Source organism: Rhyacophila brunnea, unplaced genomic scaffold (assembly GCF_057557595.1).
Source record: "Rhyacophila brunnea isolate RB1 unplaced genomic scaffold, BYU_Rbru_1.0 scaffold_13, whole genome shotgun sequence".
NCBI lineage: Eukaryota > Metazoa > Arthropoda > Insecta > Trichoptera > Rhyacophilidae > Rhyacophila > Rhyacophila brunnea.
The window spans coordinates 7,765,781-7,781,183 of record NW_028232785.1 but is presented as its reverse complement, the minus strand read 5'-3'; the positions used below and the strand labels follow the sequence as shown (position 1 = coordinate 7,781,183).

At 35.6% G+C, this 15,403-nt stretch overlaps 1 protein-coding gene across 1 annotated transcript in view; it reads right to left on the bottom strand.

Annotated features, from left to right (window-relative positions):
• LOC147076332 (uncharacterized) overlaps positions 1 to 13,862 on the bottom strand; it is a 43,073-nt gene extending 29,211 nt beyond the window's left edge. The window contains exon 1 of the mRNA XM_085940420.1: positions 13,856 to 13,862. Within this exon, the coding sequence (XP_085796546.1) occupies positions 13,856 to 13,862 (7 nt within the window). The remainder of the gene's footprint in view (positions 1 to 13,855) is intronic.
• Positions 13,863 to 15,403: the final 1,541 nt, after the last annotated feature.

The window sequence follows — 15,403 nt, the reverse complement described above, 5'->3', positions numbered from 1 at the left end:
CATGGCGTCGGATGAAAATATTCTTAAATCGTGTAAAGATGACTAAAAAACTTGACGTTTACTATTATTATTAGTGATATAACAATAAACATAACATTAAATGTACGCATGTTGGATTTTTATGACAAATTATATTTCGTTCGGCACGCTTCATTTGCACAATCCGCGCATCGCCTAGCCACGATCTTTTTAAACCATGCCTCAACTGAAGTATAGCCTTAATATAATCAGTTTTTAACGAAATCAATAAAAATACTCTGACAAGTGAACACGACAGACTCGTCAGTATAAGCACTCTATAATGATAGGTCAGCCATAGGCTGGAGAGGTAGGACCACTCGTGAAAGTTTCCGACTGCTTTGGCTTGTACTTGAGTTGGCTTTGATCAGCCCAATAATGATTACGAGCTCTTTAGGGTACTATGTAAATAGATCCTTAGGGAATTACACCTTTTGGCGGTGTTATTATGTAACTGTAGTTGTGGGATAATCATGGCCCCCACATCCTGAAGCGGGCCCCCAGGCTAGGATATTTGGCGGGCCCCCTACCTATCGTTAAAGATAAAGCTAGTGTGGCGCTCTGCAGTAGTCTTTTCCAAATGGTGTGATTACGCGGTAAAATTAACGTGTATATTAAGTGGTTATTTGTATATTACATCCATTTGAATTATGGAGTTGTCGAGTATCAAAATAAAAAATTGTATCGAATAACACATAATTTTAAATATTAATGTTATTGAAGAGAAATAGCGAAATAATTTTTAAATATAAGAGAGAATTTTTGATGTCTGTTTATATCACTTAACTGGTCGACTCGCCACGCCGGGCCCTTCCTGAGCCCGGGCCTCTAGGCTAGAGCCCAGTCAGCCTCCCTTTGTGGGGGCCATGGTGATATTATAGAATCAATTGAATGCTCATTTGGTACACAAAAACAAAACTTCGTCTATGTATAATTTATAATATAATTTTTCTATTTACAAGCAATACAAGCCGTCCCATTGCTGTTTAAAGTCTTCCCACTTGGACATATGCACCTTCCATCTTCACACTCTGTAACCACGTCTCCAGGGCATTGATCTGATGATGTGCACTGCCAGATTCCTGAAATTTACTTACAATTAACGACTATAACAGAGACGTTACATAGCAGTGGCTAAGGGTGCAGGTAAGTTGTTAAGATCCGCCATAAATAGTGCACACTAAAATTTATCAAACATACTTATTTATTTTCATTGAAATAAGTCTACAATTTACAGATGTTTTAAAATGATGGTTTAAAATTCAATTAAACCCTACGAAAACCAAGTCATAATAGATAATAGTCAAAAAATACTCGTCCATCTATAAAATACCTAAAGCTATGCAATTAAATCATACATAACTTTGGATATTTTATAGGTAGATAGAATAATATTTTTTTATCTATTATAGTTTGGTTTAGGCATGGCTTAATGAATTTAAAAAAAATTAACCAACAATATAATTATGTAATAATACGTATTATTAATCCAACGAAAACAAATAAGTCTAATATGAATGAAAAAGTGTGCACAATTTTCTCGTATCGCCCAAAATATACCAAAACTAATATGATTTGGTTTATGCAGGGTTTAAAAAATAACCAACACCATTTTCTATAAATTGTAGTCTTAGCTTAATAAAAAAAACAATTACGTATGACTAACAAAGTTTAATGTGCACTATTTGTGGCGGATCGTAACAGCCTACCTCCGCCCTTCGCTACTGCTGCATAGATCAAACCATCTGGCCATGTCTAAATAGTAGAAGATAGGGAACGATGCAAAAGGCTTATATTCTATAAACAAGATAGAAAATAAGGATAGGTGACCTAAACTGCGGTGGTCGGACTGTGTTGAAGGACACAGCATCTCTCTCAAAATAACAGCTTTAAATTAACTGAAAATAAGCTAGATGTTTAGTTTATATATTCAGGTATTTAATGAAGAGAGATCGGTACTTGAGAAATATAACAATAAGAGCATTTTTACACGTAAAATACGCATTTTTTAATTTTTGCACTCTTTTTTCGATCAGCAAAAACAGGTATTGAAATTTTATTTGGTTTGGGTTGTCCATGTTTGTGATGTTTATATTTTTTGACATATATACTTATCCAATTATTAATATACCTAATATTTATTATTTTTTTAAATTAAATAAAAATGCTCACCATTTGCTAAATCCAAACTGACAGCTAATAACATTACACTTAATGAGACAATTAATTTTGTCTTCATTTTGCTACACTATAAATTAAGATTTAAAGACAGTTATTATAATTCGTGGGGTTACTGCCAAAAACATTGATTAATCGACAGGGCTCTAAATGGACCGGAACACACCGGAACGCTGTTCCGGTTCGTGAAATATGTAAAGTTATCGCTCCGTCTCACGGACAAAATAATTTGACCGTCTGAGCTAGATATTCCATAGATATAACAAAAAATCTAGCACACTTATGTTTATAATATACACATAAAATTTGATAACCTTGTTAATATCCTCAGAAAATTTCGAGCGCTGTTAATGGATGATTTAGGTATTTGAGCTAATACTTTGGACGCTGGAGACGCACCTAGCGCGTAATGACCTGGCGACCGATCGATGTAATTAACGTGCATTTTAAAGGTGGTAATTAAAAATCATTGTCCAGTCAGCAGTGAATGAGTAACTCATTATATTATGTCTATATAATATGTACGCTAGAAAAAAAAAAAGGTGATCCGATAGGATACATGTACATTGTACGTAAAACATTTCACCGTGGCACAGTTCGCCATGAGATTTCTTATCGGAAAGAGATGACCGTATACTATTCGGTCTCCAATTTTATTAGGTTCAATATGAACATTAATTATTCAATTTTAATAGATGATTTTGGCAAAATTCATGAATTCAAGAATGAAAATCTAACCTAACCTAACAAACAATCCAGTATAATAATATGTGATGTTGGCGCCGAATGCTTCTTATTTCTTGGACGGAGCACAGGACGAACCAGTCAATCATCCAGAGACTGCAGATAAAAGAACGGCTCTCGATAATATGTCTGAGAAGAATTCTGCAGTTTTTTGGACATATTGTCAGGCGCGGACCGGACAACCTGGAGAGACTGGTAGTTTTGGGTGGCCTCCAGGGAAGGCGAAGCAGAGGAAGAGCGTCTGCTCGCTGGAGCTACCAAGTGAAAGAGCTGACATTCTGCCCAGAGAGAAGCGGAATATCAAGAAGGTTGGAAAGTCTTGGTCGCTCAAAGATGGCGAAATTCAAATGTGGTCACGATCCTCAGCCATGAGTGCACGACCAAGAAGAAGATAATAATATATTATCGGCTGTTTTAAAAATTATTTGCTGCTGGCTTCCTGTAAAGTGTAAACCGACAAGAACCGTGTTTTATTTAGATATTAATTTTATGTCAGTACTATACGATCCAAAGAGGTTGGACGGTCTTTAATATACGGCGATATATTTCGAATACAACATTTCACAGCGAAGTGTGATACGCCGAACTGCATACGTACAAGTTTTCAGACACGCATTCGATACATATAACATGCAAACAAAGTAAACTAAATTAGCGTTGTGCCTGATTTTATAGGGCATGTAAAAATTCAAATTGCTATTACTCCATAACATGATTTCGAAACTTAATAACTTTTGGCGGTAACCCCACGAAATGCATTTTAAGATTTAAACAAATTAATAGATTTGTACGGCATTGTTTATATTTATAGATCAGGGTTGGCGAACCTTTTTACGTACGTACTGACGTGTCGAGCAGTTATAACAAAAAAAAAATGTTTGGCTTGGTTTTCGCAAGGTTTAATTGAATTTTAAAAACTAAACAACACAATCTGCAATATAGCAACTTAGTTCAATAAAAGCAAATACGTATGACTAATAAAGTTTAATTTACACTATTTATGGCGGATCTTAATAGCCTACCTCCACCCTTCAAGTTCTAGTGAAGAGTACTTATCGACTGAGATTATTAGTTCTAATTTATGTGGAATCTGCAATTTGTACTCTTAATTCAATGAAAACAAACACGTATGACTGACAAAGTTTACTGTCCACTATTTATGGCGGATCTTAACAGCCTACCTTCGCCCTTCGTCATTGACACATAGTGCCTGAAGATACCAAAAGGCGAAACCCGAGTTGCAAAAAATAACTCAAATGGAATAGCACGAATGTTAAAGCAATTATTAGAATTCATTTGTTTTGTTTATAGACAGATGCATGTTGGTCTGTTAACTAGATAGACATCATAAAAAACGTTGGAGATATACTATGTGTATATTATTATAATGTAGGTATTTATATTATTTTATAAAAATAATAATTATTTAATAAACAAGAGTACATACTTAATTGATATGCCTAGAGTCATAACTGACATATTCCAAAAATCGAGTTTTGAAATAATCGCAAAAAACTACCAGAGCACTGTTTTTTATAAGAACAGTATTGAACCTCCATATACTCTCCATATTATACTCCCTATAGTTCTTATAAATAACTCCCTTGAATATTAATCCAGTTGGGTATTTCCCGAGAAAATCTCAATCTCGAGATTCGGGATTTCTAGAAAAGAATTCTCGAGAAATCGGGAGATTAAAAAAAAAACCAGTAAAAATCATAAAATCAGTGTAAAAACAGACATAGGTACCTATTCCAAAAAAATATGATTTTTTTTATTTCTGTAAGAAAACAAACAAAATAGAAGTAGGAAAACAAAAATAATTCAAAACTTTACTAATTTAAATAAATTTTAAAATCGCTGCGTCTGACAATCGCGTACGCTTTTGAGACACAAAATTCCCTGATATTGCAAAAATTGCACTCATTTTCAGTCGACATTGGCATAATTGTGTTAAATGCCCCGATCAGTCATTGAACGTTTTGTGTTCTCTGTCCACTTTTTTCATATAGATAATTGTTTTTTCAATTAATATTTGATAATAAAGAAATCCCGAATCCCGAGAAAAGATTCTCGACATTCGGGATTTCCCGACATGTTAGAAATTTCGATTCTCGAGATTCGGGATGGGAAATCTCGAAAATTTCTCGAGAATTCCCGAAACCCAACTCTAGCTGCAGACACACAGCACAGTATGTTAAAATAGAGCTCCCTGATTAGTTAGGTTAGGTTATATTTAAAAATGTGAGTTATGACACCAAAAGTTAACTTTGTCAGTGATTTTAGATACCGAACTATTTTTCTTTATATTATATAATAATGCCTTTAGAATCACTTAGTTTTAACTAAAAAATGGCAAAATTGCAAAATATGTGTTATGACTATAGGCGACTTATTATTATATTATTATTACAAGTATTTACAACACAATAAATATTTCACTATCACAGGTGGCTTATACAGATACACTGATCATCATTTTGTTAAAATGTGCAGGTGTTTCTATTATCTTTTCCGTGGGATAAAAAATACAGATTAGATAACGCATTAATATGTTTATAGACATTGAACGGTTAGTCACTTAAAATTAAATATGTTTATTATATTATATATATTAACAAAATTGATGTCCTGCTTTTTGTCTGTATTGTGTCAGCCATTTAGGTGGAGCATATGACCACCAGGTATTAAATCTAAACAATGACGTCCCTTGACAAAATTCCGCCCCTAGGCAGCGCCAAAATGCCGCCCCATTTTTGTTATTCAGTATTTTTATCATCCTTTCATGACTTAAATATCTGAGAAATGTGTTGAATGGATACATTACTAACAAAATATATACCACTATATACTAATTTACAATATTGCGAGTCTACGGTTTCAGATACATTTAAAAATGAGTAACCGGCAAAAATATTTGGATAAATTAATTAGGTAGGTATATACTTACCTATAATTCGCAAATCTGCACGTGTCATTGCTAGTCATCAAGGACGTGACGTCGAAGGAGAACGGAAGTAAACTAGACATCGTGAAATCGACATTAAAATTACAGTCCTGGTAAACCTTTTATGTTAATTAATACATTCTGTTTCCAACCAGTCAGTTGTTTTTTTTAATGGATAGATATTTCAGTTATTACTAAGTTTAGGTACATATCTAATGATTCTCCTCGATTTGCCGCCCTTCGAGTAATTGCCACCCCCAAGCGACGTTCAATCTGCCTACCCCCACGGGACATCACTGAATCTAAAAGTATTGCAGTCAGGCGCGCACATTTTTTTTTTTAAATATCCACTAATTCGTAATTCATACAATGACGTTGATAATATATATTTTTTTAAATCATCTTAGTCAATAAATTACCTACAACAATGTTTCACCTCAGATAAGCGTAGATACTTATTTATTAGAAATAATTTGCATTAATTGCAGACGGATTGATAGCTCAAAGGATAAGACCACTAATCCGTCAAATGAAAGATGTGATTGAATCCCACTGGCGACTTTTGATTGGTTTTTATTCGTAATTAGATATGGTGTCCGTAGCTTAATCTAAGATTAGGGCGTCGGTTAGTTATTAGGTCAATAATTGATACTTTGATTTAAAACACAAAAACCGAAAGCCAAACATAACGCAATTTGATAAACATTTTATTTAAAAACAACTAGTTAATTTAACCGTAATTAGCTATGATGCCCGTAGCTTAATTGGTAAAGCACATTGGCCCGAATTCAGTGATAAATGGTTCAAGTCTCGTCGGGCATTGTATTTAAACAAACAAAAAAAATCTTGTAGGTACATATCTGAGGTGTTATCAAATTCAATTATGTATGTATGATATTATTGAATATAAACGAGACATGGATCCATAGGACATGGAAGTGGAAGGCAATTGATGTCTTCAAAATGTAGTATCGGTGGCAGTGATGCCAACCGTACTATAATTATAGTACAATACTATAATTTTAATTCCGCGGAAAATGTTAAATACGAGGGTGGGTCAATAATTCCTTAGAAAAAAGCATTAAAACAGTTTTTATTTTTGTATTTTTTTTTATTTCTCAACATAATCTCCTTGGAGCTCAATACACTTGGTTAGACGTTTCTCAATTTTTTTTAAACCGTCAGAAAAATAAGTTTTCGGAAGGTCCTCAAAATAAGCATTTGTCCGATCGATGACTTCTTCATTTGCAAAAAAACCTTGTCCACTTAGCCATTTTTTTAAGTTTGGGAAAAGGAAAAAGTCACTGGGGGCTAAATCTGGCGAATACGGTGGGTGGTCGACCAATTCGAACTTCAATTCTTCAATTTTAGCCATTGATCGTAAACATGTGTGAACACGGGCATTGTCCTGATGAAAGAGGATTTTTTTCCTGTTTAAATGAGGCCATTTTTCTTCAATTTCGTTTTTTAGCTGGTCCAATAAAGATGCATAATAATCCCCTGTTATTGTTTTTCCTTTTTCCAAATAGTCAACGAAAATAATTTCACGTGCATCCCAAAATACAGTAGCCATAACCTTACCAGCTGATTTTACGGTTTTCGCCTTCTTTGGACATGGTTTGTCTTCGCAATCCACTGCTTTGACTGTTCTTTCGTCTCGGGAGTATAGTGGTGTATCCATGTTTCATCTACAGTCACAAAGCGAAGAAAAAATTCATCCGGATTGCGTTGCATGAGCGACAACAGGGCTTTAGAGGCCACCACCCTATTGCGTTTATTGTCGACTGTGAGCAAACGCGGCACCCATCTTGCAGAAATATTTTTCATGCCCAATTTGTCATGTAAAATAGAAATGACGCTACCTTTTGAGATCCCTGTAACCTCAATTATCTCACTCAACTTTAATCTTCGGTCACTTAACACCATATCGTGGATTTTATTGATCATCTCTGGTGTAGTCACCTCTACAGGACGTCCTGAGCGTGGTTCATCCTTTGTTGATGTACGACCACGTTTAAATTCATTTAACCAGTTATAAATAGTTGCAAGTGAAGGAGCAGATATGCCGTGAACTAAATCCAACTCATTTTTTATTTCCTTTGCTGTTAACCCTTTTATATTAAAATGTTTAATAACAGCTCTAAACTCAATTTTCTCCATTTTCCATTTTTCCATTTTCCACAAGCAAATTTTTTTTTTAAATGTACGAAAAACACACAACAACCCGACCAATCTGATTGAAACTTCGCAGCATACTGAATCGGTAGTGCCGCTGCATGAAAACAAACCGCTTACAGTACTAGTCGCGCCACTTGTCGGCTTTTCTAAGGACTTATTGACCCACCCTCGTACTATAATTTTACGCCAAATATACCAAAATACTATAATTTTAAAGGATTCAAAACGAAAAATGTTCCTGCACTATATATTTTTCAGAAATACTATAAATTTTACGCCTTTGTACTATAATCATTATAGAAAAAGATGGCAACACTGATCGGTGGACACACCACATAATGAAGGAGTCAATCATCCAGAGACTCCAGATAAAAGAAGGACTCTCAAAATATGACGTCTTAGACCATGGCCCTCACAAGGGTGGCGTGGCGGGTCGGCCAGTTAAGTGATAAAAACATACACCACAAAATATACCTTAGTGGTATTTTCCTTATCGATTATTAACATTTAATAAAATATGACTGTGTGATGTAATTTGACGTGCTTTGATGATTCATATCTTAATAAAATGATGTTTCGCGTGTAGAATTTTATTTTATAATTATTTTAAGCGTGTTTCCTTTGGCTTTCTATCCAATATGGCGAAGGGTAGCATATAATATTACTTGGTTACCACAAAAAGGATGACCCGATCAGTGCTTCGTAATAATATGCTGAGTGTCAACAGCTCAATAAATCAATTGGATTTATTTAAACATTGTAAAAAATACACGGAATACCCTTAATCCTGGGGTTCCGTGGAAACCACTTGGGGAAAACTACTGTAAAAAATCATAGTGCCCTTAACCTGAGCGATGGGTAGAGGGTCCGCCGTATATCTCGCTTCAGGATGTTGGGGCCATGTCTAAGACACATTCAGCATTTTTATATAGGTATCATATTATTCGGTACGGAGAGAATAACCTGTGGAGACTGCAGTGGCGAAGGGTGGAGGTAGGCTGTTAAAATCCGCCATAAATAGTGCACACTAAACTTTGTCAGTCAAATGTATATGTTTTTATTGAAATAAGACTACAATTTACAGATGGTATTGGTTAGTTTTCAAAATTCAATTAAACCCTGCGAAAACCAAGCCATAATAGATAATAGTCAAAAAATACTCATCTATCTATAAAATAACTAAAATTATGCAATTAAAACATACATAGCTTTGGATATTTTATAGACAGAATAATAATTCTTATCTATTATAGTTTGGCGTAGGCAGGGCTTAATGAATTAAAAAAATGATCCAACAATATGTGTAATATGTATTCTTAATCAAACGAAAACAAATAAGTATGAATGAAAAAGTGTGCTCAATTTTGTCGTATCGCCTAAAATATACAAATATTATAATGTTTTGGTTTAGGCAGGGTTTAATTTATTTTTAAAAACTAACCAATACCATCTGTAAATTGTAGTCTTATTTCAATAAAAACATACACGTTTGACTGACCAAGTTTAATGTGCACTATTTATGATGGATCTTAATAGCCTACCTCCACCCTTCGCCACTGGGAGACTGGTGGTTTTGGGTAACTTCCAGGGAGGCGATGCAGAGGAAGAGTGTCGGCGCACTGGAGATACCAAGTGAAGGAGCTGAATGGGGGCAGTCTTTACTCTTTCCTGAGAGAAGCAGAGGACCGAGAGAGGTGGAAAGTCTTGGTCGCTCAGAAGAAGACGGAATTTCAAGATAGTCACCACAGAACAGATCAATAAATAGAATTCAGGTAGGCTATATCACAATACATTACATTTTGCCTTTGAATGTGTGAGTGTCCTAGAAAAATGAAACACACATTATAGACGTGCAATAGTGTGTGTTGCATCAATATTCACTTGTTTAAGTTTCCTATATTCTTCCACACTCAAGATCGGTTGCCTGTTATAGATATTGTGTTAACAAGAGTTGAGGTCAAGCAATACTCACACAGACGCATTGTTTACAAACGTGATGATTCAAATTTTTAAATCGACATCAACGTTTCGACCGTGTTTAGGAAAAAGGGCGTAACCCACTCAAAACACCTTTTTACAGGAGAGGCAAAAAACGTTTTTTGAATGATTTTGGTTCTATATTAATAAAAAATAAGCACAGACATTGGGTGTATGATGATTGATGATTTGGTGTAATATCTTTTCGATCTACTAATAATTAAAGAAGTTATTACAGAAAAATCATTAAAATTGAGGGTAAATGCTTTTTTCCTTAAATCCAAACTTAATTAAAGCTCAATTAAAACCTTAATTTAGATAATAAATCGGCATTTGCGGCTTACTTCCTTTTTACAGAACGTGTATTTAGTTGTATACATTGTTAATATCTAATAAAAGCACTTTTCGAAAAATCGAAGGTTACGCCCTTTTTCCTAAACACAGTCGATTTATTATACGCATGTTGTCCTCTTTTCGCTATAAGCGCAATAAGTACGCGTAAGCAGGACAAACGGCTGTTTCTAGTAGACGTTGTGCAATGCCCGTTGTCTCAGAAATGCACCAATACACACAAACTTTCGTATCTGTATTCGCCTCAACTTTCATTGTGCGACCTATACTCCACACCCGTTAAGTATTTCAGTTCCCATTAATTTTGCGTTCCATGGTGGCCACGATTCTCAGCCAGGAGTCATTAACCTTGACAGTTGTTTCAGACTATAATTATTCATCTTTGGAACTGTCAAATATAACCTAATATGTACATACAATCTGAGACTGAAAAATAAAAGTATTCAAATAATTTTGGTTTCCCTAAAGCGGCACTTTTCCTTGAGACGTTAATATTGGGAATAAATCAATTTTTACAACGATTAATAAATTGCGTGTTTCTTTATCATAGTAAAAGAGATGTATTGTTGTGTAATTGGTTATACCTTAATGCCCTCAGTCGAATATAATATAATATTGTTTATATAAGTTAAACAATGACAATGGGAAAGTATGCTAATATAGTAAATCCAGCACTCCAAATGGACTGGAACGCACCGGAGGCTACCGCTCTGTCTTGAGGAAAAAATAAAAATAACGCTCTATTTCGGAAATTATTAGGAAAATCATTATCTTTTAATAATTATTAAAAAGAAAGTTGTTAATATGTCGTACACACGTATTTCTACAAACAATAATAAGATTGTATGTTGTTTTTAGAATTATTAATTACCATGTCCTTGCTTTTTTGTACAAGGTGGTTGTTAGTAATTTTAAACAATCACAAACACCCAGGCTTTGAGAAAAACACTATATAAATATTGTGTCCTGACGAGGGAATCGAACCCGGAACTCTCGGGTGGATGTGTTGTGTTACAAAGTTTTTATGCGATATTAATACGAGATAAATTCTGGTGGTGACGTGCGTAAGGCGCTGGCATCCGGAAGCTCCGGGTTTGATTTCCGGTGAGGTCACAATATATTGATGTGATTATTTTCAAAGCATTTGGTTGATGATTGTTTCATTTTTAGTGAGTTGAAGCGGACAATACGTCTCATGACGGCGTGGAGACCTGGCAGCGACGGTGGGACGAATCAACCAAGGGCCGGCACACATATATGTTTTTTCCAAATATTAAATGGCGATTGGAGATAACTAAATATCTGACTCCTGATCATCACACCAGCAGGGTTTGAAATGGACCGGAACGCACCGGAGCGCCGTTCCGGTTCATAAAATCCCCAAAATTATCGCTCCGTCTCGTGTAAATATTAATTTTACCGTCTGAGCGAGATATGTCATATAATAAAAAAATCTAACATAATCGTTTTTAAATACATATATATGTACAGAATTAGATAATTAACAGTGCTAATATTTTCGTAAAATTATCGAGCGCTCCGGTTTGTAAAATTCTCCATTTCGAGCGCTGCACACCAGTCAATTTGTGACTGGACACGGTGGGTTCGCTGGCAAGATCTTTGAGCTTGGACTTGTAAGCCGTCCGACATGTCCATGCGGAGGGGAAATTCAGGATGCCAACCACATCGTCTGGGAATGTCTTAGAATGTGCTCCGAACGGGAGGAGATGCTCAGGTCGGTCCAACCAGCTGTTAGGCCCATCGGGCCGTCCGAGTCGGTTGCAACTAAGGCCAATTATCTTGCATTTAAAAAATTTGCGGCGTCTTACTGCGGGCGTGAAGATCTATTCACATAATTTGTGCTGTCCGTATGATTAGCTTCATTATTTTTATTATATATACACTAGAATCATTTTTATTTTTATAATTTCCCTGTGCTCTTCTCTCCCCGGCACTTTGCATTAGAAAGTAACTTTAAACTCAGTCAGAGCTCACTTTGAGTGTAGCAACCTTAGTTTTGGGTATATTCTCCTATGCCTAGGGCATTCCCGGCCTGAAACTGAACTAGATGCTTCACATCGCCAATGTAGGGCCACGTGATATGCTCGATTAAGACCGGGTGTGGTGCGTGGCGTGGTTTGGAGAGATTAACTTCAATGTTTTATTTCTATTACTAAATACAATACAATGCCTTTTGGCCTGTTTGTACATGTTCATTGTCCGTGGATATTGTATGATATTACTAATTAAACTACCTACTTAAACGATCGGAAATAATACAATATTAATTATAAGTGAAAAAATGTGATGTCCAGCAGGGGTAGACAGGCCATGCACTGCTTATGTGCGGCAGATAAAGTAATGAAAAGCAATTATATAATTTTTGACGGCCTATTTCGTAAAATTTTGTATTTTTTCCTTCACAAATCTTACATTAAGACGATACATCAGTGAAACGGCAAATAATTTTCAACTATAGGCGCGACGAAATTTTGGACTCGCTGGCACTCGGTGACCGAACGTCGAGGTGTGAATACGTCAATTTGTTTCGTGATGGCGAATAAACAGAACATTAAATGGACGCATGTTGGATTTATATGACAAATTATATTTCGTTTGGCATGCGTCATTTGCACCCGCGACCCGCAATCCGCACATCGCCTAGCCACGATCTTTTTAGACCGTCCCTCAACTGAGGTATAGCCTTATTTAATAAATATACATGCCATGATGTCCAATGACAGTAGTGTAGGGAAAAAGCAATGTAATCAGTAATATAAGTGAAACAATCACAAACAACCAGGCTTTGATAAAATCAAATACATATTTTTTGACCTCACCAGGATGGAAACCGGAGCCCTCCGGATGAAAAGCCAATGCCTTATGCACTGGAATACAAGGGCTGCCTTAAATAGTAGTACGTATCAGCATGGCCCCCACATCCTGAAGCGGGCCCCCAGGCTAGGATCTTTGGTGGCCCCCCCTACCTATCGCTAAGGATAAAGACAGTATGACGCTCTACAGTAGCATTTTCCAAATGGTGTACGCGGTAAAATAAATTATGTATATTTTTAGTGTTTTTTTTATATTTTAATACTTACATCTATTTGAATTATGGAGTTGTCGATTATCGATACACAAATAAAAATTGTATCGTACAAACAAATAATTTTAAACAATAACAGGCGACTTTTTTTACTATTAGGGAGGATTTGTGATGTGTATTTATATCACTTATCTGATCGATTCGCCACACCGGGCCCTTCCCGAGCCCGGGCCCCAAGGCTAGAGCCCTGTTAGCCACCCCTTTGTGGGGGCCATGCGTATCAGATGTCTAAAGACTATTATTGGATTTTTCCACCTAAGGTCCGAAATTAGGTAGATATATTATGACGAGATCGCTCACAGAACCAAACTGGCATGGAGTGCATTTGGTCGCCTGAATAGTATTTTGTTAGTGACCTTCCATTGTGTCTTTAGCGTAAAGTGTTCAACCAATATGTGCAACCAACTCTCACGTATGCACGTGAAACATGAATACTTAATGTAAGAGAAATTTTAAAAATACCAGTAGTGCAGTACTGCATGTGAAGGTGCACGTTGGGCACAACACATGAATATCACACAATAAACCAATGTATAAGGAAGCAGACAAGAGTACACGATATAATAGAGCAGGGAGGGAGGGGGGAAACTGCGGTCCGCCGGGCATTTTTTTGCGGCCCGCTATTATTAATTGTACCTACTTCTGATTACGAATAACTTTTTTACAATTTTTTTAAAAAATATTGACAATAGATTAAAATTTGAAGAATTTGTTGTTTCGTAAATGTATTATCTCAGTACGTCTTCCTTGCGTCTCGTCTCACACTATGTAACCACTATTTTCTACGTTGAACATCGATTGGGAATGAAAGGAAAGAAATTTCGGATTATAATCTCGCTCTGGATGTAGATATTGTATGTAGATCAATAGATATTGATAGTGTACCGACAGAGCTACAACTTGAGATTATTGATCTGCAGTGTGACACTGATTTAAGAGAATTGCATCGTCGTGAAGAAATCTCCAAATTTTACAATACCCTTAATTCAGACAAATTCGACCAACTTAAAGATTATGCAAGAATAATGTTCGTTATTTTTGGATCAACCTATATATGTTTATTAATCTATAACAGTCTCATTCTTCCCATTAATTTTTTTGTAATGTTTATTTTTCGTGATAATAAATAGTGTATATTTAAAAATGATATTTTACTTGCTGCCCGCCGCTCATTTTGAATTCTTGAATTTGGGCCTCCATCCAAAAAGTTTGCCCCCCCCCCGTAATAGAGGGCACTACGCAGATGAAATGGCAACGGGTTGAACATGTTGGTAACCAAGAAACACACTTATTAAACCCGCTGGATAGAAGAACCGATAAAGTTCGGTAGATGTACGTGGCAGCAAAGAACGAGGGACCGAGACGATTGGACAGAGCTACAGGAGATCTTCATCCAGCAGTGGATCGACTCCTGAAAATCAAAGACATATAAAAAAATTGCACACTATTTAAAATGATTTATATGGTTTAATGGTATAATGTTAGATGTTTATAGTAAAACGAATATTTTTTGACTATTATCTTCTACGGCTTGGATAGGCATGGTTTAATTGAATTTTAAAAACTAACAAACTAACTAATAGTATCCACAGCAAATTGTAGTCTTAGTTCAATAAAAACAAATACATTGTATGCCTGACTGTTTAGTGTGCACTATTACTTATTCCTACCTCCACACTTCGCCGCTAAAGTACAGTAAATTTCATTTCGTAATTTTAAAAAGTGACAGCAGTACCTATCTACAATTTGTATTTTTAGTTAATTGAAAATAAAAAAATATGACTGACAAAATTTAGTGTGAACTGTTTATGTCAGATCTCTACAACCTACGTCTACCCATCTACCCTCGCCATTGATATAAGACAATATAATATATAAAATAATCTCACGCCAATATTTTCGGA